The sequence below is a fragment of the Pleurodeles waltl genome, chromosome 5, assembly GCF_031143425.1.
Source record: "Pleurodeles waltl isolate 20211129_DDA chromosome 5, aPleWal1.hap1.20221129, whole genome shotgun sequence".
NCBI lineage: Eukaryota > Metazoa > Chordata > Amphibia > Caudata > Salamandridae > Pleurodeles > Pleurodeles waltl.
In genome coordinates this window covers 1,525,983,518-1,526,006,586 of record NC_090444.1, presented here as the reverse complement: position 1 = coordinate 1,526,006,586, position 23,069 = coordinate 1,525,983,518, and the positions used below count along the sequence as shown (strand labels likewise).

Genomic DNA, 23,069 nt, shown 5'->3' with positions numbered 1-23,069 from the left:
GAGCGACCCATCAGGCAAGGGTCGCTCCCCTGGGGGGGCAAATTGTATTTAGACCATTTCTGCCCCCCTGGGGGCAGATTGGCCAATTTTAGGTCAATCTTCCCCCTAGGGGGCAGAAACCACTAGGCACCGGGGATTTGTTTTTTGGCGCCAATGTCACGCAGGGGGAGCGACCCCGTAGGCAAGGGTCGCTCCCGGGGGGGGTGGAGGTTGGGGGGGCAAATTTATTTTAGGCCATTTCTGCCCCCCCGGGGGACAGATCGGCCTATTATTAGGCCGAACTGCCCCCGGGGGGGGGCAGAACACTCTAGGCGCCAGGGCAATTTTTTTTTTGTGTTTTTTTTTTTTGTTGTTTCTTTTTTTAGAGATGGGGAGCGACCCATCAGGCAAGGGTCGCTCCCCTGGGGGGGCAAATTGTATTTAGACCATTTCTGCCCCCCCTGGGGGCAGATTGGCCAATTTTAGGTCAATCTGCCCCCAAGGGGGCAGAAACCACTAGGCACCGGGGATTTGTTTTTTAGCGCCAATGTCACGCAGGGGGAGCGACCCCGTAGGCAAGGGTCGCTCCCGGGGGGGGTGGGGGTTGGGGGGGCAAATTTATTTTAGGCCATTTCTGCCCCCCCGGGGGACAGATCGGCCTATTATTAGGCCGAACTGCCCCCGGGGGGGGGCAGAACACTCTAGGCACCAGGGCAATTTTTTTTTTGTGTGTTTTTTTTTTTGTTGTTTCTTTTTTTAGAGATGGGGAGCGACCCATCAGGCAAGGGTCGCTCCCCTGGGGGGGCAAATTGTATTTAGACCATTTCTGCCCCCCTGGGGGCAGATTGGCCAATTTTAGGTCAATCTGCCTCCAAGGGGGCAGAAACCACTAGGCACCGGGGATTTGTTTTTTAGCGCCAATGTCACGCAGGGGGAGCGACCCCGTAGGCAAGGGTCGCTCCCGGGGGGGGGGTGGGGGTTGGGGGGGCAAATTTATTTTAGGCCATTTCTGCCCCCCCGGGGGACAGATCGGCCTATTATTAGGCCGAACTGCCCCCGGGGGGGGGGCAGAACACTCTAGGCGCCAGGGCAATTTTTTTTTTGTGTTTTTTTTTTTTGTTGTTTCTTTTTTTAGAGATGGGGAGCGACCCATCAGGCAAGGGTCGCTCCCCTGGGGGGGCAAATTGTATTTAGACCATTTCTGCCCCCCTGGGGGCAGATTGGCCAATTTTAGGTCAATCTGCCCCCAAGGGGGCAGAAACCACTAGGCACCGGGGATTTGTTTTTTAGCGCCAATGTCACGCAGGGGGAGCGACCCCGTAGGCAAGGGTCGCTCCCGGGGGGGGGTGGGGGTTGGGGGGGCAAATTTATTTTAGGCCATTTCTGCCCCCCCGGGGGACAGATCGGCCTATTATTAGGCCGAACTGCCCCCCGGGGGGGGCAGAACACTCTAGGCACCAGGGCAATTTTTTTTTTGTGTGGTTTTTTTTTTGTTGTTTCTTTTTTTAGCGATGGGGAGCGACCCATCAGGCAAGGGTCGCTCCCCTGGGGGGGCAAATTGTATTTAGACCATTTCTGCCCCCCTGGGGGCAGATTGGCCAATTTTAGGTCAATCTGCCCCCAAGGGGGCAGAAACCACTAGGCACCGGGGATTTGTTTTTTGGCGCCAATGTCACGCAGGGGGAGCGACCCCGTAGGCAAGGGTCGCTCCCGGGGGGGCGGGGGGGGGTTCGGGGGGCAAATTTATTTTAGGCCATTTCTGCCCCCCCGGGGGACAGATCGGCCTATTATTAGGCCGAACTGCCCCCGGGGGGGGGGCAGAACACTCTAGGCGCCAGGGCAATTTTTTTTTTGTGTTTTTTTTTTTTGTTGTTTCTTTTTTTAGAGATGGGGAGCGACCCATCAGGCAAGGGTCGCTCCCCTGGGGGGGCAAATTGTATTTAGACCATTTCTGCCCCCCTGGGGGCAGATTGGCCAATTTTAGGTCAATCTGCCCCCAAGGGGGCAGAAACCACTAGGCACCGGGGATTTGTTTTTTAGCGCCAATGTCACGCAGGGGGAGCGACCCCGTAGGCAAGGGTCGCTCCCGGGGGGGGGTGGGGGTTGGGGAGGCAAATTTATTTTAGGCCATTTCTGCCCCCCCGGGGGACAGATCGGCCTATTGTTAGGCCGAACTGCCCCCCGGGGGGGGCAGAACACTCTAGGCACCAGGGCAATTTTTTTTGTGTGTGTTTTTTTTGTTGTTGTTTCTTTTTTTAGAGATGGGGAGCGACCCATCAGGCAAGGGTCGCTCCCCTGGGGGGGCAAATTGTATTTAGACCATTTCTGCCCCCCTGGGGGCAGATTGGCCAATTTTAGGTCAATCTGCCCCCAAGGGGGCAGAAACCACTAGGCACCGGGGATTTGTTTTTTGGCGCCTATGTCACGCAGGGGGAGCGACCCCGTAGGCAAGGGTCGCTCCCGGGGGGGGAATAGGGGTTGGGGGGGCAAATTTATTTTAGGCCATTTCTGCCCCCCCGGGGGACAGATCGGCCTATTATTAGGCCGAACTGCCCCCGGGGGGAGGGGGCAGAACACTCTAGGCACCAGGGCAATTTTTTTTTTGTGTGTTTTTTTTTTTGTTGTTTCTTTTTTTAGAGATGGGGAGCGACCCATCAGGCAAGGGTCGCTCCCCTGGGGGGGCAAATTGTATTTAGACCATTTCTGCCCCCCTGGGGGCAGATTGGCCAATTTTAGGTCAATCTGCCCCCAAGGGGGCAGAAACCACTAGGCACCGGGATTTGTTTTTTGGCGCCAATGTCACGCAGGGGGAGCTACCCCGTAGGCAAGGGTCGCTCCCGGGGGGGGGATGGGGGTTGGGGGGGCAAATTTATTTTAGGCCATTTCTGCCCCCCCGGGGGACAGATCGGCCTATTATTAGGCCGAACTGCCCCTGGGGGGGGTGGGGGGCAGAACACTCTAGGCACCAGGGCAATTTTTTTTTTGTGTTATTTTTTTTTTGTTGTTTCTTTTTTTAGAGATGGGGAGCGACCCATCAGGCAAGGGTCGCTCCCCTGGGGGGGCAAATTGTATTTAGACCATTTCTGCCCCCCTGGGGGCAGATTGGCAAATTTTAGGTCAATCTGCCCCCAAGGGGGCAGAAACCACTAGGCACCGGGGATTTGTTTTTTGGCGCCAATGTCACGCAGGGGGAGCGACCCCGTAGGCAAGGGTCGCTCCCGGGGGGGTGGTGGGGGTTGGGGGGGCAAATTTATTTTAGGCCATTTCTGCCCCCCCTTGGGACAGATCGGCCTATTATTAGGCCGAACTGCCCCCGGGGGGGGGGGCAGAAACCTCTAGGCGCCAGGGGAATTTTTCTTTTTTTTCTTTTTTTTTTTCTTTGTTTTTTTTTTTTTTAGAGATGGGGAGCGACCCATCAGGCAAAAGTCGCTCCCCTGGGGGACAAATTGTATTTAGGCTATTTCTGCCCCCCGAAATGAGAGGAAAAAGTGTTTTTTGGGCCAAATTTTGATGTTTGCAAAGGATTCTGGGTAACATAACCTGGTCAGAGCCCCGCAAGTCACCCCATCTTGGATTCCCCTGGGTTTCTAGTTTTCAAAAATGCACTGGTTTGCTAGGTTTCCTCAGGTGTCGGCTGAGCTACAGGCCAAAATCCACAGGTAGGCACTGCTTTTTATAAAAAAATGTGATGTGTCCACGTTGTGTTTTGGGCCCTTTCCTTTCGTGGGCGCTAGTCCTACCCACACAAGTGAGGTATCATTTTTATCGGGAGACTTGGGGGAACGCTGGGTAGAAGGAAATTTGTGGCTCTTCTCAGATTCCAGAACTTTCTGCCACAGAAATGTGAGTAACATGTGTATTTTTAGCCAAATTTTGAGGTTTGCAAAGGATTCTGGGTAACAGAACCTGGTCCGAGCCCCGCAAGTCACCCCTCCTTGGATTCCCCTAGGTCTCTAGTTTTCAGAAATGCACAGGTTTGGTAGGTTTCCCTAGGTGCCGGCTGAGCTAGAGGCCAAAATCTACAGGTAGGCACTTCGCAAAAAACACCTCTGTTTTTTTCCAAAATTTAGGATGTGTCCACGTTGCGCTTTGGGGTGTTTCCTGTCGCCGGCGCTAGGCCTACCCACGCAAGTGAGGTATCATTTTTATCGGGAGACTTGGGGGAACGCTGGGTAGAAGGAAATTTGTGGCTCCTCTCAGATTCCAGAACTTTCTGCCACAGAAATGTGAGTAACATGTGTATTTTTAGCCAAATTTTGAGGTTTGCAAAGGATTCTGGGTAACAGAACCTGGTCCGAGCCCCGCAAGTCACCCCTCCTTGGATTCCCCTAGGTCTCTAGTTTTCAGAAATGCACAGGTTTGGTAGGTTTCCCTAGGTGCCGGCTGAGCTAGAGGCCAAAATCTACAGGTAGGCACTTTGCAAAAAACACCTCTGTTTTTTTCCAAAATTTAGGATGTGTCCACGTTGCGCTTTGGGGTGTTTCCTGTCGCCGGCGCTAGGCCTACCCACGCAAGTGAGGTATCATTTTTATCGGGAGACTTGGGGGAACGCTGGGTGGAAGGAAATTTGTAGCTCCTCTCAGATTCCAGAACTTTCTGCCACAGAAATGTGAGGGACATGTGTTTTTTTAGCCATATTTTGAGGTTTGCAAAGGATTCTGGGTAACAGAACCTGGTCCGAGCCACACAAGTCACCCCTCCTTGGATTCCCCTAGGTCTCTAGTTTTCAGAAATGTACAGGTTTGGTAGGTTTACCTAGGTGGCGGCTGAGCTAGAGGCCAAAATCTCCAGGTAGTCACTTTGCTAAAAACAGCTCTGTTTTCTGTGATGTGTCCACGTTGTGTTTTGGGGCATATCCTGTCGCGGGCGCTAGGCCTACCCACACAAGTGAGGTATCATTTTTATCGGGAGACGTGGGGGAACGCTGGGTGGAAGGAAATTTGTGGCTCCTCTCAGATTCCAGAACTTTCTGCCACAGAAATGTGAGGAACATGTGTTTTTTTAGCCAAATTTTGAGGTTTGCAAAGGATTCTGGGTAACAGAACCTGGTCCGAGCCCCACAAGTCACCCCTCCTTGGATTCCCCTAGGTCTCTAGTTTTCAGAAATGCACAGGTTTGGTAGGTTTCCCTAGGTGGCGGCTGAGCTAGAGGCCAAAATCTACAGGTAGTCACTTTGCTAAAAACAGCTCTGTTTTCTGTGATATGTCCACGTTGTGTTTTGGGGCATATCCTGTCGCGGGCGCTAGGCCTACCCACACAAGTGAGGTATCATTTTTATCGGGAGACTTGGGGGAACGCTGGGTAGAAGGAAATTTGTGGCTCCTCTCAGATTCCAGAACTTTCTGCCACAGAAATGGGAGTAACATGTGTATTTGTAGCCAAATTTTGAGGTTTGCAAAGGATTCTGGGTAACAGAACCTGGTCCGAGCCCCGCAAGTCACCCCTCCTTGGATTCCCCTAGGTCTCTAGTTTTCAGAAATGCACAGGTTTGGTAGGTTTCCCTAGGTGCCGGCTGAGCTAGAGGCCAAAATCTACAGGTAGGCACTTTGCAAAAAACACCTCTGTTTTTTTCCAAAATTTAGGATGTGTCCACGTTGCGCTTTGGGGTGTTTCCTGTCGCCGGCGCTAGGCCTACCCACGCAAGTGAGGTATCATTTTTATCGGGAGACTTGGGGGAACGCTGGGTGGAAGGAAATTTGTAGCTCCTCTCAGATTCCAGAACTTTCTGCCACAGAAATGTGAGGGACATGTGTTTTTTTAGCCAAATTTTGAGGTTTGCAAAGGATTCTGGGTAACAGAACCTGGTCCGAGCCACACAAGTCACCCCTCCTTGGATTCCCCTAGGTCTCTAGTTTTCAGAAATGTACAGGTTTGGTAGGTTTCCCTAGGTGCCGGCTGAGCTAGAGGCCAAAATCTACAGGTAGTCACTTTGCTAAAAACAGCTCTGTTTTCTGTGATATGTCCACGTTGTGTTTTGGGGCATATCCTGTCGCGGGCGCTAGGCCTACCCACACAAGTGAGGTATCATTTTTATCGGGAGACGTGGGGGAACGCTGGGTGGAAGAAAATTTGTGGCTCCTCTCAGATTCCAGAACTTTCTGCCACAGAAATGTGAGGAACATGTGTTTTTTTAGCCAAATTTTGAGATTTGCAAAGGATTGTGGGTAACAGAACCTGGTCCGAGCCCCGCAAGTCACCCCTCCTTGGATTCCCCTAGGTCTCTAGTTTTCAGAAATGCACAGGTTTGGTAGGTTTCCCTAGGTGGCGGCTGAGCTAGAGGCCAAAATCTACAGGTAGTCACTTTGCTAAAAACAGCTCTGTTTTCTGTGATATGTCCACGTTGTGTTTTGGGGCATATCCTGTCGCGGGCGCTAGGCCTACCCACACAAGTGAGGTATCATTTTTATCGGGAGACGTGGGGGAACGCTGGGTGGAAGGAAATTTGTGGCTCCTCTCAGATTCCAGAACTTTCTGCCACAGAAATGTGAGGAACATGTGTTTTTTTAGCCAAATTTTGAGGTTTGCAAAGGATTCTGGGTAACAGAACCTGGTCCGAGCCCCGCAAGTCACCCCTCCTTGGATTCCCCTAGGTCTCTAGTTTTCAGAAATGCACAGGTTTGGTAGGTTTCCCTAGGTGGCGGCTGAGCTAGAGGCCAAAATCTACAGGTAGTCACTTTGCTAAAAACAGCTCTGTTTTCTGTGATATGTCCACGTTGTGTTTTGGGGCATATCCTGTCGCGGGCGCTAGGCCTACCCACACAAGTGAGGTATCATTTTTATCGGGAGACGTGGGGGAACGCTGGGTGGAAGGAAATTTGTGGCTCCTCTCAGATTCCAGAACTTTCTGCCACAGAAATGTGAGGAACATGTGTTTTTTTAGCCAAATTTTGAGATTTGCAAAGGATTCTGGGTAACAGAACCTGGTCCGAGCCCCGCAAGTCACCCCTCCTTGGATTCCCCTAGGTCTCTAGTTTTCAGAAATGCACAGGTTTGGTAGGTTTCCCTAGGTGGCGGCTGAGCTAGAGGCCAAAATCTACAGGTAGTCACTTTGCTAAAAACAGCTCTGTTTTCTGTGATATGTCCACGTTGTGTTTTGGGGCATATCCTGTCGCGGGCGCTAGGCCTACCCACACAAGTGAGGTATCATTTTTATCGGGAGACATGGGGGAACGCTGGGTGGAAGGAAATTTGTGGCTCCTCTCAGATTCCAGAACTTTCTGCCACAGAAATGTGAGGAACATGTGTTTTTTTAGCCAAATTTTGAGGTTTGCAAAGGATTCTAGGTAACAGAACCTGGTCCGAGCCCCGCAAGTCACCCCTCCTTGGATTCCCCTAGGTCTCTAGTTTTCAGAAATGCACAGGTATGGTAGGTTTCCCTAGGTGGCGGCTGAGCTAGAGGCCAAAATCTACAGGTAGTCACTTTGCTAAAAACAGCTCTGTTTTCTGTGATATGTCCACGTTGTGTTTTGGGGCATATCCTGTCGCGGGCGCTAGGCCTACCCACACAAGTGAGGTATCATTTTTATCGGGAGACGTGGGGGAACGCTGGGTGGAAGGAAATTTGTGGCTCCTCTCAGATTCCAGAACTTTCTGCCACAGAAATGTGAGGAACATGTGTTTTTTTAGCGAAATTTTGAGGTTTGCAAAGGATTCTGGGTAACAGAACCTGGTCCGAGCCCCGCAAGTCACCCCTCCTTGGATTCCCCTAGGTCTCTAGTTTTCAGAAATGCACAGGTTTGGTAGGTTTCCCTAGGTGGCGGCTGAGCTAGAGGCCAAAATCTACAGGTAGTCACTTTGCTAAAAACAGCTCTGTTTTCTGTGATATGTCCACGTTGTGTTTTGGGGCATATCCTGTCGCGGGCGCTAGGCCTACCCACACAAGTGAGGTATCATTTTTATCGGGAGACGTGGGGGAACGCTGGGTGGAAGGAAATTTGTGGCTCCTCTCAGATTCCAGAACTTTCTGCCACAGAAATGTGAGGAACATGTGTTTTTTTAGCCAAATTTTGAGGTTTGCAAAGGATTCTGGGTAACAGAACCTGGTCCGAGCCCCGCAAGTCACCCCTCCTTGGATTCCCCTAGGTCTCTAGTTTTCAGAAATGCACAGGTTTGGTAGGTTTCCCTAGGTGGCGGCTGAGCTAGAGGCCAAAATCTACAGGTAGTAACTTTGCTAAAAACAGCTCTGTTTTCTGTGATATGTCCACGTTGTGTTTTGGGGCATATCCTGTCGCGGGCGCTAGGCCTACCCACACAAGTGAGGTATCATTTTTATCGGGAGACATGGGGGAACGCTGGGTGGAAGGAAATTTGTGGCTCCTCTCAGATTCCAGAACTTTCTGCCACAGAAATGTGAGGAACATGTGTTTTTTTAGCCAAATTTTGAGGTTTGCAAAGGATTCTGGGTAACAGAACCTGGTCCGAGCCCCGCAAGTCACCCCTCCTTGGATTCCCCTAGGTCTCTAGTTTTCAGAAATGCACAGGTTTGGTAGGTTTCCCTAGGTGGCGGCTGAGCTAGAGGCCAAAATCTACAGGTAGTCACTTTGCCAAAAACAGCTCTGTTTTCTGTGATATGTCCACGTTGTGTTTTGGGGCATATCCTGTCGCGGGCGCTAGGCCTACCCACACAAGTGAGGTATCATTTTTATCGGGAGACGTGGGGGAACGCTGGGTGGAAGGAAATTTGTGGCTCCTCTCAGATTCCAGAACTTTCTGCCACAGAAATGTGAGGAACATGTTTTTTTTAGCGAAATTTTGAGGTTTGCAAAGGATTCTGGGTAACAGAACCTGGTCCGAGCCCGCAAGTCACCCCTCCTTGGATTCCCCTAGGTCTCTAGTTTTCAGAAATGCACAGGTTTGGTAGGTTTCCCTAGGTGGCGGCTGAGCTAGAGGCCAAAATCTACAGGTAGTCACTTTGCTAAAAACAGCTCTGTTTTCTGTGATATGTCCACGTTGTGTTTTGGGGTATATCCTGTCGCGGGCGCTAGGCCTACCCACACAAGTGAGGTATCATTTTTATCGGGAGACGTGGGGGAACGCTGGGTGGAAGGAAATTTGTGGCTCCTCTCAGATTCCAGAACTTTCTGCCACAGAAATGTGAGGAACATGTGTTTTTTTAACCAAATTTTGAGGTTTGCAAAGGATTCTGGGTAACAGAACCTGGTCCGAGCCACACAAGTCACCCCTCCTTGGATTCCTCTAGGTCTCTAGTTTTCAGAAATGCACAGGTTTGGTAGGTTTCCCTAGGTGGCGGCTGAGCTAGAGGCCAAAATCTACAGGTAGTCACTTTGCTAAAAACAGCTCTGTTTTCTGTGATGTGTCCACGTTGTGTTTTGGGGCATATCCTGTCGCGGGTGCTAGGCCTACCCACACAAGTGAGGTATCATTTTTATCGGGAGACGTGGGGGAACGCTGGGTGGAAGGAAATTTGTGGCTCCTCTCAGATTCCATAACTTTCTGCCACAGAAATGTGAGATACATGTGTTTTTTTAGCCAAATTTTGAGGTTTGCAAAGGATTCTGGGTAACAGAACCTGGTCCGAGCCACACAAGTCACCCCTCCTTGGATTCCCCTAGGTCTCTAGTTTTCAGAAATGCACAGGTTTGGTAGGTTTCCCTAGGTGGCGGCTGAGCTAGAGGCCAAAATCTACAGGTAGTCACTTTGCTAAAAACAGCTCTGTTTTCTGTGATGTGTCCATGTTGTGTTTTGGGGCATATCCTGTCGCGGGTGCTAGGCCTACCCACACAAGTGAGGTACCATTTTTATCGGGAGACTTGGGGGAACATAGATTAGCAAAACAAGTACTATTGCCCCTTGTCTTTCTCTACATTTTTTCCTTCCAAATATAGGAGTGTGTGTAAAAAAGACATCTATTTGAGAAATTCCCTGTAATTCACGTGCTACTATGATCACCCCGGAATTCAGAGATGTGCAAATAACCACTGCTCCTCAACACCTTATCTTGTGCCCTTTTTGGAAATGCAAAGGTTTTCTTGATAGCAATTTTTTACTCCTTATATTTCAGCAAATGAATTGCTGTATACCCGGTATAGAATGAAAACGCACTGCAGGGTGCAGCTCATTTATTGGCTCTGGGTTCCTCGGGTTCTTGATGAACCTACAAGCCCTATATATCCCCGCAACCAGAGGAGTCCAGCAGACGTAACGGTATATTGCTTTCGATAATCTGACATTGCAGGGAAAAGTTACAGAGTAAAACGTAGAGAAAAATTGATGGTTTTTTCACCTCAATTTCAATATTTTTCTTTTTCAGCTGTTATTTTCTGTAGGAAACCCTTGTAGGATCTACACAAATGACCCCTTGATGAATTCAGAATTTTGTCTACTTTTCAGAAATGTTTAGGTTTCTGGGATCCAGCATTGGTTTCATGACCATTCCTGTCACTGACTGGAAGGAGGCTGAAAGCACAAAAAATTGCACAAATGGGGTATGCCCCAGTAAAATGCCAAAATTGTGTTGAAAAATTGGGTTTTCTGATTCAAGTCTGCCTGTTCCTGAAAGCTGGGAAGCTGCTGAGTTTAGCACCGCAAACCCTTTGTTGATGCCATTTTCAGGGGAAAAACCACAAGCCTTCTTCTGCAGCCACTTTTTCCAATTTTTTTGAAAAAAACGAAATTTTCACTGTATTTTGGCCAATTTCTTGGCCTCCTTCAAGGGAACCCACAAAGTCTGGGTACCTCTAGAATCCCTAGGATGTTGGAAAAAAAGGACGCAAATTTGGCTTGGTTAGCTTATGTGGACAAAAAGTTATGAGGGCCTAAGCGCGAACTGCCCCAAATAGGCAAAAAAAGGCCCGGCACAGGAGGGGGAAAAGGCCTGGCAGCGAAGGGGTTAAAGAAACACCTAAAATCTACAGTTCGAATTTTATTTCCTTTATAATTCCCATTTATTTACCACAGTCAACAGAGACAATCAATAATTTAATAACAGCGTGTCTCTGTCGAAGGCATATAAAGTAATCTCTAATTCCACTATACCTTCCAAACCATCATTCTGAAATTATCGCTTTGAGTCTTGCCACTGAGATATAACTGTCTGAGATCATTATGTTTATAAGGGCTGTTGTGTTTCTGTCCTGCTTGTTCATGTTAAGTGTAATGCGGCAGGTATTTGGGTGAGTAATTGAGCACCTACAACCGAAAACAGAGTGTAACATATTTCTACCTTCTTTGCTTACTAAAACATCTATTTTACCCATCTCTCTTAGCAACCTTACTTCAGGAGACCTCCCGCTTGCATTCAAAATGTATTAAAGACATTTTCAATATTTTCCCAGTATTTGTATAGTTGAAGCATGAGCCCAGACACAATTTTCACATCCAACAAGAGTGATTTAATTTGATACTAATGGAATGTCACATTATTTAGAGTCAGCACAGTGCTTAATGTGTGAAAAAAACAGTGCCTGGGCCCTTACCAGGAGGTCATTTCCCCTCACAACACCCACCTGCGGCTCTCAATTACAATGAAAACAAAACTACTAACCATAATAGTCGGACAAGAGTGACAATTCTAAATATTCCAGCAACCCCCAAAGCGATAAGAATGGCTTAGACGGCAGGCATTAAACATATTAATTGTATATTGAATTAATAAACAACTGTTATGCTTGCCACTAAAACAAACAAACAGTGCCACCAAAAGGCATAGAGGCATAAGTGGCATATTGACAAGTAAGTGCAGGTTGTGAGCACCAGAAACCACCAGCTCAAATTAGGCACTGTGTTAGTGCATGTGTCTGTAAACAGTCCTGTTTCCGTTTCCACAGAGTCAATACTTTAAACTCATTAGTGCGGACGTCGGCCACTGGCCGATGCCCACACTACCTCCCTGGTGTGGGTCACGACCAGTGTCCAACACTAGGGAGGATTTCTTTTTTTTTACTACCCCAGGGGACGCGGAAGAACTTCTGCGCCTCCCCCGTCCCCCACCCACTCATCTGTCACCCCTCTGCGACATCACATTTTTCCCCACCGGAGCAGGTGAGCGCTCTCTCCCCACTCTGGTGGGGAAAAAAAGGGAGGCATCTATGGAAAAGGAAAAGTCTCCCCTTTTCATTGATGCCTTCCTGGCACCGTTTCCTGGCTATGGATCGCAGCGCGGCTGTGATCCATGGCCAGGAAATGCCCCTAGACACCAGGGATCTTGTTTGGGGGGGTCAGACCCCGTGTAAGTGGCCGCCCTCCCCGGTGGGGCAGTACAATTTTATAAAAATATTTTGGGGCTCTTCGGGGGAGCGATCGTGCCCCCAGAATTTGAAATAAATGTGTTAAAAAAAATAGAATGGCAGGGTCTACACGTGCTGACCCCTGGGGGTAATATGTTATATAGTTAGCGCCCCCCCAGGGGATATTTAAAAAGAAAAAAGAAAATGTTGGGGTCAGTCCATGGGCTGACTCCTATGGGGGCATTTTTGTATGCATGTGTGCATTGCCATGGGGTCATGATCGGCCATAGGGAAAGCACACATGTATAAAAAAAAAAAGAGAAGTTATGTAGAGAGTCAGTCTCTCTCTCTCTATATCTATCTATATATATATATATCTTTTTTTTACATGTGTTGTTTTCTGGAAGCCACAATCGCCCCCCAGGGAGAGAGGTAGAGAGAGAGACAGAGAGAGAGAGAGAGAGAGAGAGAGAGAGAGAGAGAGATCTGGCTTTAGTCTAGTGGCAGTTTTGATGCCATAAAGTAGCGCAGATGGTTTATATGCCTGCTGCAAAGGATATACATGTATTTAGCTGAGTGGATTAGTAAAGCCAGGCGTTACCTGCGCTTTAAAACAAATTAAATGTATGTGGATAGGGGCTATGAAGATATGATTGGTATGTTTGCTGGGTGGTACTGAGGGAATTAGAAGAGGAGATCATGGGAGGCAGAGCACCAAAAATGACTGTCGCACTGGGTGCCATCAGCGCTAAAGGCTGTGATGATGGGTATCTGGTAAGGTGAAGTAATAGTGTGTCTTTTTTGTTTTTTTCAGTGTCTTCAAAGAATTTGGTGAGTCAGAGAAGAAGTGAAGGTAAGGTGATGACATTTACTACTAGACACATCACACACACCCATGAGCAATTTTGTGACTCTATCTGCCTTCTACGTAGGCTAGTACTTTAGAGGGACAGTTTAGCCAGTAGCAGAGACGGCATATCGTTGGATGACTGCTGCTCAAGCCCTTACTCATGTTATGGAGGATAGCTCTGAGGCAGGATCAGAGACTGAGATAGCATCTGAGGGAGAGGACAATAGAGCAGAATCTGGGAGTGATTTTTCAGTCGGCGGAGTCCTATCGGATGACACCTCTTCTAGTGAATCTGAGGGAGACGATGACGACAGACTTGCTGTCCCTTTGCAAGCACAGTCTGTGCAGCGAGCAGTTAGCTGAACCCAGAGAGCAGGTGCGTGCGGCCACAATCACAGAGAGAGTGCTCTCTTGGCAGCCTCCCAATTTAGTTCAGTCCCAAATTCCACCTTTTAGTGATGACGCTGGATGTAAAGTCGAGACGGCCAACTTTTTGCCAGTCGACTACGTCCATCTATTTTTGGAGACCAATTTCTGAGTGAGCATGGAGGCACTCTAGGGCCCCTCTCTAGGGCATGCCAGTGGACTCCCACTTCGCTGGCGGAGTTGAAGATATTTTTGGGCCTTACGCTCAAAATGGGGTTAGTGCAGAAACCCACCTTGCAGTCCTACTAGACGACTCGCACAATTTGGGTAACCCCAATTTTCACACCATACATTAGTAGAGATCGCTTTTTGCTACTGCAGCACATGCTGCATTTCAATGACAGTTCTGCTGCATTGCCCCAGGACCATCCAGACCATGACAGGTTGTTCAAAATTTGGCCTGTTGTAGAACACTTGTCTGCCGGGTTTCCAGAGATCTATACTCCTTGAAAGAATACAGCAGTCGATGTGTCCTTGATCCTGTACAAAGGATGGCTGCTGTTCAGACAGTGCACTGCGAGCAAAAGAGCTTGCTACGGCATAAAGCTGTACATGCCCTGTGGGAGTTCTTCTGGCTATATGACATCTTGAGTGTATACAAGGAAGGACCCTGTAGGTTGCCCTCCCGCGTTCAGCGGTCACAGGTAGGATTGTATGGGAACTTGACCAGCCACTCCTTCATAACGGTTATAACATTTATGTGGACAATTTCTAGACAGGAGTTGAACTGTTCAGTGAGCTCTAAAAAGCTGGCACTGTGGCCTGTGGTACAGTTTGTTGTAACCACAAAAGATTCCAGCAGGAGCTTGTTTGCAAAAACCTCCAGAAATCCCATAGTACTGCGTTGTGTTCCAACGAACTGCTCAGTAGTCATGTTCTTGGATAGGCGTGATGTATACATGCTCACTACAATTCATGATGAGAGCACTTCCCCATCACAGTTTGGGGTCAGATGGCCGAAGTCCACAAGCCCATCTGTATACTTGATTACAATAAGTGCAAGGGTGGAGTGGAGAAGAACGACAAGGTTCCTTAAACATACAATGTGTGTCGTAAAACTCACACTTGGTACAAGGAACTGTTCACCCACCTGATCCAGATGGCAACATACAATGCGTATGTTCCTTACCGTGAGACAACCACAGGAAGACTCATGACTTTCCTTGACTTCCAATTGTCTGTAATTGAAAGCCTCACTGCTGTTACAGAAGCAGCAGCAGCCTCTACCTCAGATGTTCTGGAGGATGTGGCAAGGCTGCAGGAGCGACACTTTGCTGATTGCATTCCTAAAGCACCCAAAAAGGATCAGCAATGTCATCGCTGTAAAGTGTGCTCAAAGCATGGAAAGCGGCAGGAGAGTCAGTATTACTTTCCCCAGTGCCCATCTCAACCAGGCCTCTGTGTCCCTACTTGCTTTACGTTGCATCATACTAAATCAAAGTTCTGGGAAATCGACTGAGGTGGAGCTGCCGTTGGGTAAACATTTCAGTGTCTGTGCATGGATACCGAACATCCATGGGCCTCTGCTTCGTTGTGCAAGCAGCCATGGAATTTTACTTCATCTCCTTCAGGAAATCATGGACTTCCTTATGGTCCGCTTGACACATATATCCACCGTCAGAACGTGGTAGGTATTCTGTTCAATTAACATGTATTATAGTCCCCATACTGCACATACCAGTGCACAGAACATATGCCACGTTGTCACAGAGTACCCTCTGTGGCAAAATGTTAAAGGCATGACTGAATTTTGAAGTACTTGTTAGAGAACCTATGTATGCTACACAAGGACCATCATGATTGCCAACGAGAACCAGAGTAAGTGTAATAAGTCAAACAAATGTCCTGTCCGATAAATTAACCAACATTTCTACTTGTTTGAAAGTGTGCAAACTCAATTTGTAGCTTCACTTTCAAAGCAAAAGTAGTAGTGTTGGTGAATATTTGTTTGACTTTTTACTTTGGAGACCTTAGGATTTCTTCACCAACACATCTGCCTTAGTTTCAATGGTAGATATGTTCGCTCAGTTCGAGGGATAGGCCTCTCAAGGCATACTCAACACCCCCAATTTGCATCCACAAACTAGTATGGGTTCACTTGCTAACTATACCGGATTAGTTGGGACTCTGATGAGGACAGTCACGAACGGGCAAGGAAAGCTTATGGTAGGTGTGCCTTTTTGCACAGGTAGAAGGCAGAGAGTAAAGGTAGTACAGATGTACATCATTTACAACTATGGGTTCAAAACCATTGGTGCCATCCCAGCACTGAAGGACAATGACACGTATGGGTCAGTGTTTGACCTGCTTTTCATGTTCATCCTCCATCAGAAATTGGAAGATGTTTAATTTGCTGTGTGATTAGTGCATTACAGTCACAGCCCTGCCAATCATATGCTACATTCTCACGGACTCCCCTGTGTGCCAGAAAATACAATTTTTCATAGCCTATGACCTTCTCTTTAGGGACAATCACGAGAATTCCCCAGCATGCCTGCCTTAGTTTTAAAGGTAGATATGCTCGCTCAGTTCAAGGAATCGTTTGGACGTCATACTCGGACACCCCCAACTTGCATCCACAAACTGGAAGGAGTTAGATTTAGCACAGTGAGTGCGCATGAAAGTATGTCTTCCTGAGCTTCAGGTGGCTGTCATGGGAGTCATTAGTAAAGGTTTGTTACGAATGCCTTCAGTAATGTTGAGGAAGAAAGAGGTGGTTACTTGACAGGTGGTAAAATGTAGTTAAACGTATTTCATCCTGTGGCGTATGAATGTGATGGGCCCTTGTCTGGCAGTGGTAAGTTAAGGTGAGTGCAGTGATTTGTTGGATTGGGACCATGGCCGGTGGTATGAAAGGGTTGTTTGTTGAGCGTGATTGGCGTTTGAATGGACCATAAAGAGGTTGGTGCCTGGACGAGGCTTTATGGCTCACCTTCAGAAGGCTTAGTCTGAAACCAGACATTACTGAAACTAGACACCCGAGGCAGTCCACGTAAATGTGGCATGTTTGAATTTCACAAAGTTTTCTTAGCCAGAATACCCTGCAGAAGTGAAACATTGATTAACAACACTATTTTCCCTTGCTTTTTTCATCACAGAAACTACAGGAATGTGCAGGGATCCACAAATTTCCTACCACCCATTTTGTTTTCACTTCTCCTGATAAAAACACAACCCCACTTGTGTGCCTGTGCCTAGTGCCTGTGTCAGGAATGGATCACTCCAGGGTTAACAGTAGCCCTCATGCAAGGGATACCATTGACCCTTGTGTGATCCATTCTAGCCTACCCACACAAGTGAGGTACCATTTTTATGGGGAGTCATGGGGGAATGATGGGTAGAAGGAAGTTTGTGGCTCCCCTCGGATTCCAGAACTTTCCATCACTGAAATATGTGGAAAATGTGTTTTTTTGCCAAATTTTGAGGTTTGCAAAGGATTCTGGGTAACAGAACCTGATGAGAGTCCCACAAGGCACCCCATTATGTATTTCCCTAGGTGTCCAGTTTTCAAAAATGTATAGGTTTGCTAGTTTTCCCTAGGTGCCGCTGAGCTAGAGTCCAAACTCCACAGCTAGGCACTTTGCAAAAAACAGGTCCGTTTTCTTTAGAAAATGTGATGTGTCCATGTTGTGTTTTGGGGCATTTCCTGTTGCGAACACTAGGCCTACCCACTCGGGTGAGGTACCAAATTTGTGGCTCCTCTCAGATTCCAGGGCATTCTTTCACCGAAATGTGAGGAAAAAGTGTGTTTTTTTGCCAAATTTTGAGGTTTGCAAAGGATTCTGGGTAACAGAACCTGGTGAGAGCCCCACAAGATACACCATCCCAGATTCCCATAGGTGTCTAGTTATAAAAAATGCACAGGTTTCATAGGTTTCCCTAGGTGCCGGCTAAGCTAGATGCCAAAATCCACAGCTAGGCACATTCCCAAAAACATGTGAGATTTCAATGTAAACATTTTATGTGTCCATCTTGCTTTTTGGGGTGTTACCTGTATCAGGCACTAGGCCTACCCACACAAGTGATGCACCATTTTTATCGGGAGACATGGAGACATGGGGGGACACAGAATAGAAGATCAAGTGTTACTGCCCATTGTCTTTCTCTACATATTCTCCATCCAAATGTAAGACAGTGAGTAATAAAGAAGTGTATTTGAGAAATGCTGTGTAATTCACATGCTAGTATGGGGACCCCCGAATTCAGAGATGGGCAAATAACCACTGCTTTTAAACATCTTATCTTGTGCCTATTTTGGAAATTCAAAAGTTTCCTTGATACCTATTTTTCACTATTTATATTTCACCAAATGAATTGTTGTATACCCGGTGTACAATTAAAGCCCATTGCAAGGTGCAGCTCATTTATTGGTTCTGGTTACATAGGGTTCTTGATGAATGATGGACTTTTTTGCTTATGCAGGGTCACCCCCAATCTTTTTGCCTCCTGCCTCCTATTTTTTTCTGACCTGTTGCTGTTGGCTTTTGAACTCTGAGCACTTTACCACTGCTAACCAGTGCTAAAGTGCATATGCTCTCTGTGTAAATTGTATGGTTTATTGGTTTATCCATGATTGGCATATTTGATTTACTAGTAAGTCCCTAGTAAAGTGCACTAGAGGTGCCAGGGCCTGTAAATCAAATGCTACTAGTGGGCCTGCAGCACTGGTTGTGCCACCCACATAAGTAGCTTTGTAATCGTGTATCAGACCTGCCACTGCAGTGTCTGTGTGTGCAGTTCTAACTGTAAATTCGACTTGGCAAGTGTACCCACTTGCCAGGCCCAAACCTTCCCTTTTCTTACAAGTAAGGCACCCCTAAGGTAGGCCCTAGGTAGCCCCAAGGGCAGGGTTCAGCATATGGCTAAGGTAGGACATATAGGGGGTCATTACGACCCTGGCGGTCAGAGACCGCCAGGGGTAATGTGGCGTCCGTACTGTCAACAGGCTAGCGGTACAGAGACCCGTATTACGACCGCGGCGGTAGCGCCGCGGTAGCACCGGCGGGGCCGGCGGTTTCCTGACGTTTTAGCCCCGGCGGTGATAATCCGCCAGGGCAGCGCTGCAAGCAGCGCTGCCCTGGGGATTATGACTCCCCTACCGCCAGCCTGTTTCTGGTGGTTTGCACCGCCAGGAAGAGGCTGGCGGTAACGGAGTCCTGGGGGCCCTGGGGGCCCCTGCACTGCCCATGCCACTGGAATAGGCAGTGCAGGGGCCCCCTAACAGGGACCCGTGCAGCTTTTCACTGTCTGCATAGCAGACAGTGAAAAGCGCGACGGGTGCTACTGCACCCGTCGCACGGCAGCAACACCGCCGGCTCCATTAGGAGCCGGCTCCTATGTTGCGGCCGCATCCCCCCTGGGCCGGCAGGCGTAAACTAGGTTTGCCCCCGCCGGCCCAGCGGGGATGTTGTAATGGGGTCCGCGGGAGTGCGCCCGCATTGGCGGCCGCACGGCGGTTACAGCTCAGTGATAATGTTTCCAATTCATTACTTATTCACAGAGACAGCTTTGGATCAGACCTCTGCTGGTGATTGGGTGGTTTACGTTTGTGTAACCTAAGAATCTTTCAGTCATACAGTGTTTTGATTTTGCTTATGTGTCTTTCCACTGCTGACCTCATACTTGTATTGCAGTACATGTGACAGACTATTCCATCTTCCTGTCTCTCCCTCCTTGCTCACCGTCATTATCTTCTTGTCTCTCCACTCTTTTCCCACCGAGTGTCTTGTTTTATCCCCCTCTACCTTAACTCCATCTCTTGCCACATCCCCTCTCACTAATTTTTGTCTGCCTGGAGGAAAACCAACTTAAAATATTTAATTTGACTGAAGCCCCCTCTAGCCATATGAACAGTGGGCATTTTTATTTTTTCTTCATTGTTTAACAAACGGCTATTGAAAATGCACGCACACCCATGGTGGCCTTTTTTTAACAGAAGTCTTAAAAATTAAACAAAATGCATTTAAGGATGGCCGCAGCATATGTACACCCACTTGCTGTACAGGAGAAATTGGCCATACAGACTGCTGAAGCAGATGTCATAATTAGAAATTATTAATGAATGTTTATGAGTTTTGAATAACGAATTATGTAGAAAATGAATAATGTAGAGAAAAATAAAGCACACGTTTGAAAATGTGACTTCAGAGAATGTCCACCAGTGAAATGTACTAATTGATGATTAATACTTATGAAATATTGAAAATGCATTAGATTAATGCAGTAATATGTCATATTAAGGGTTATGAAGTATGTTCTAGCTACTAACTGTAGGCCTTAACTTAGTGATTGTCTTGGCCTAGGTTTGCCCGGCCTCATGCAGAAGCTGTATTTCTTAGCGGTTAATAAAAATACTGATGGAATGAATTAAACTGTAAAATGTTCATTGTCTTGTTAAAAGTGGCTACCAGAAGCTTTCCATGAGAACCAACCCAACTAACAGGAGACAGTGTCCCAAAATTATAACAAGCTGTTTGTAACATGTGTGAGATGTACTTTTCCAGGACGCAAATAATGAAGACACTGACTGGAGATGAAGATGCAACAAATTTGTTACCTGGCGAGCCAGATGATGAGAACATCGTAAGGTGGACCAATCAACTTTGTGTGAAGATCGAAATTTTAGAATTCATAGATTTGGTATAGAAATATTATTAGGTAGTATATAAACGTACAATTAACTGACCAATAGGGAATTAGGGGATAGTTTAGGTGACTTTGATATCACAATGCAATAGAGGGAACTTAGACAGACAATGAGACCAGAGATCCAAAGTGACTTTGGGAGAAGAAGAGATTTGAGATTCTGTCATTGGGCTCATACTCTCTAGCCGAAAGCCTGATGTTTAGCTGATCGACTGATGACCTGAGGACGAAGATTGATTCTGTTTGCTGACCCCTACCGAGGATAGGTAGATATGACCATGTGAGTGTAATGCATTTCTATGCCTTTCCTTTCAAGGTACCAACTGCACTGTCTTGATAGTTTTCCTTTGCTAGATGTTTTCCTAAATTGTGTTCTAAATTGTTTTGCATGAAGCCCAACATGCTGACGCTAATCTGGGTTAGTTGAGGCTATTCATATGATGACAGATGAATTACAGGGACAAATGTTTGATGAACTATCTTGCTGAATTCTATGTATCATATATCTCTATTGCAGCTGACGTTGTTAATTATCGCTGAAAAGTCATGGTGTGTGATAATTACGGACTCCATTGATTATGGATTTGACTAATGATTATTGACTATTTTGTATTGATTATTGTTTCTGTTCTGGAGCTATGGTAAGAACATCTTAAAGGAGTCAAAAGTTTCATCGACCTATACGCGTCCCCTGGTAAGTTTACATATTAAGAACTGACGCACTAACATTATCCCATGTAGGTGTTTTAAATCATATGTCTGACATTCTAATAAGTATCATTCTAAATAGTGTCATACAAAAAATGTGCATATGAAAAGGCCATCTGCCTGTGACATCATTTGCCATACAAAACGTTTCCTTCTTTTAAGCACACAGATGCACCTATTGTTCACAATCTCTTCGCAAAAAAAAGTCTTAAAAGGCGCTTTTCAAAATGGATACAAAAACAATCAATCTTACTTTTGTACTCCAGGTGAAAGCCTGCTGCTGCCACGCTGATGTCAGAGTGAAAGTGGAGGTAAAGTTGATTAGATGTACTGTTCAACAGAGCTGGCACAGTGGTACCTAGGAGACACGTAAATGGAAATATATTGGTAATAAGTACAAATAGCACAGAGCCAGAGCCTTGCTAGCAATTTCTAAAGTCGTGCATTTCACAAAAAATCACAAAGAGCAGATAGTCGCCAGTGGTTAGCTTGCTTGTTCTGGGCGCCTGGGCTCGATTTAATTGCGGTGATTGAAGGGCGGACTCCATAACTCCTACAGTGCCAATCACGGGAAGTAGCTTAATGTGATATTCATAAGCACGACTAAATACATTTTAAAAATGCAAAACCCAAAAGGCTAAAATGTTCAACATGTGTTCACATTTTTTTTCTTCCTCCTGGTCCGAACTATTAAAACTGACATTCTGTTAGCAACAATTTCCCTGATAATTCAGAGATAAAAGGTGGAAGTTAAAAGTCGCAGTGATTTAAAAGTGCTTTTACTTGTCAAACGTCCAGAATTGCTGGGGTCAGAGTAATCTCTCTAATGCATTTTCTTCTTACTCGGCTTGCTCATTGTCCTCAGAGTAACAGCTCAAGAGAAACTTTGCCTGTCTTAAGATCCCTTTTACTACAGGCACAATAATATGCATCTGATTCACAGGGAACACAGCAGAAAAAAATACCTCTTTAGACACAAAGACGCCTTTGAATCATACGTTAATACCACAAAGGATGGTGGCAGTGATTTTAAAATGTTCATGTACAATCCACCGTAAGGACCAAATTTAGCTGGCACAACATGTAGCATTTCCTATTGTACAACTAAAATGGCCGCCAAAGGGAACTTCAGTCCAGTGGTCTTCTGACGGCCACAGTGATACCCGCGAGGGTAAATAGGATTCCGAAAACGATTTTCCAAACTTCCAACTTGAAAGTACATTTCGTACAAGAGAAGTAGTTTTATACTTTGTCATATTTTAATTATGTTGTATTGACAAGGATTGTGCAGCATATATCTTTTCTGTTATTGGTGGAATCAAAGTATACAGTACTGACCGCAGTTAGCATGTGAAGTTGAAATCTTTAATGTAAACCGAGAGTGATGACAAAAACAATGAACAGCTAAGTATTCGTATTTACTAGCTGATTTAGAAGGGGTGGGCGAGAGTATCCATGCATCAGTGCTGCAAAGTAATACATATGTTTTCAGCCTAGATAGGGAAGCTATGGTTACACTTAAACTGTTTTGTGTGAACAGTTACTGGAGGGAATAAGAAAAAGGAGCGGATTTGTGTAGTGAACTGGTTGTGTGGTATAGGGCATGACAATAGGGGAATATGGCTACTGGTTAATGCTAAGCAAAAATGTGTGGGTTGTGGCATTTATACGATTGGGTTCCGGAAGTAAGGTAAGGGAGTGGGGGAGAGGGAAGGGATTACCTAAGGTTGAGGTTGAGAGGATGGGTAGTAGTAGCAAACTAGGAATTAATATACGAGACAGTGGGAATAGTGCTATGAGCATTAGTGTGTTCATGAGGGCATGGTTCCATCTTGTGTGTTCTGATAACCATTCTGCAGCATATGACACTTCTAAATTGTAAAAAAAATTATGAAGATTCATCAGTAAAGCAATAAAGTTATGTTGGTGGTAGAGAGGATCGACAACAGAAGGCATGAGAAATAGAAGACAGATGAGTAACAGGTCTCACAAAATCATAAAAATGTTATTAGTCCTGCAGGTCGAGTAACTTGAACAATCTACTTGACCTAACTGAAATGTACTTGAACTGTAAACTGGTCTCTAATTGTGTAATCCTAGGCAAATATTTTAATTTACAGAGCTGCCTTTTTTCTTCATTCTCACATAAGAGTGCACCTTCAAATATGTGAGTTCAGCATTTCTGCTGTACAAAAAATCTTCTGTTTGAATGAATAAACATTTGCTTCATGTATAATAAGAATCTAGCCTAGATATAGGATACACATGATCACTGA

The 23,069-nt window shown here is 46.5% G+C and overlaps 1 protein-coding gene across 1 annotated transcript in view; it reads right to left on the bottom strand.

Moving 5' to 3' along the window:
- CSMD1 (CUB and Sushi multiple domains 1) overlaps positions 1-23,069 on the bottom strand; it is a 5,088,256-nt gene that overhangs the window by 1,399,784 nt on the left and 3,665,403 nt on the right. Inside the window, exon 37 of the mRNA XM_069235813.1 lies at positions 21,047-21,151. Within this exon, the coding sequence (XP_069091914.1) occupies positions 21,047-21,151 (105 nt within the window). The remainder of the gene's footprint in view (positions 1-21,046; positions 21,152-23,069) is intronic.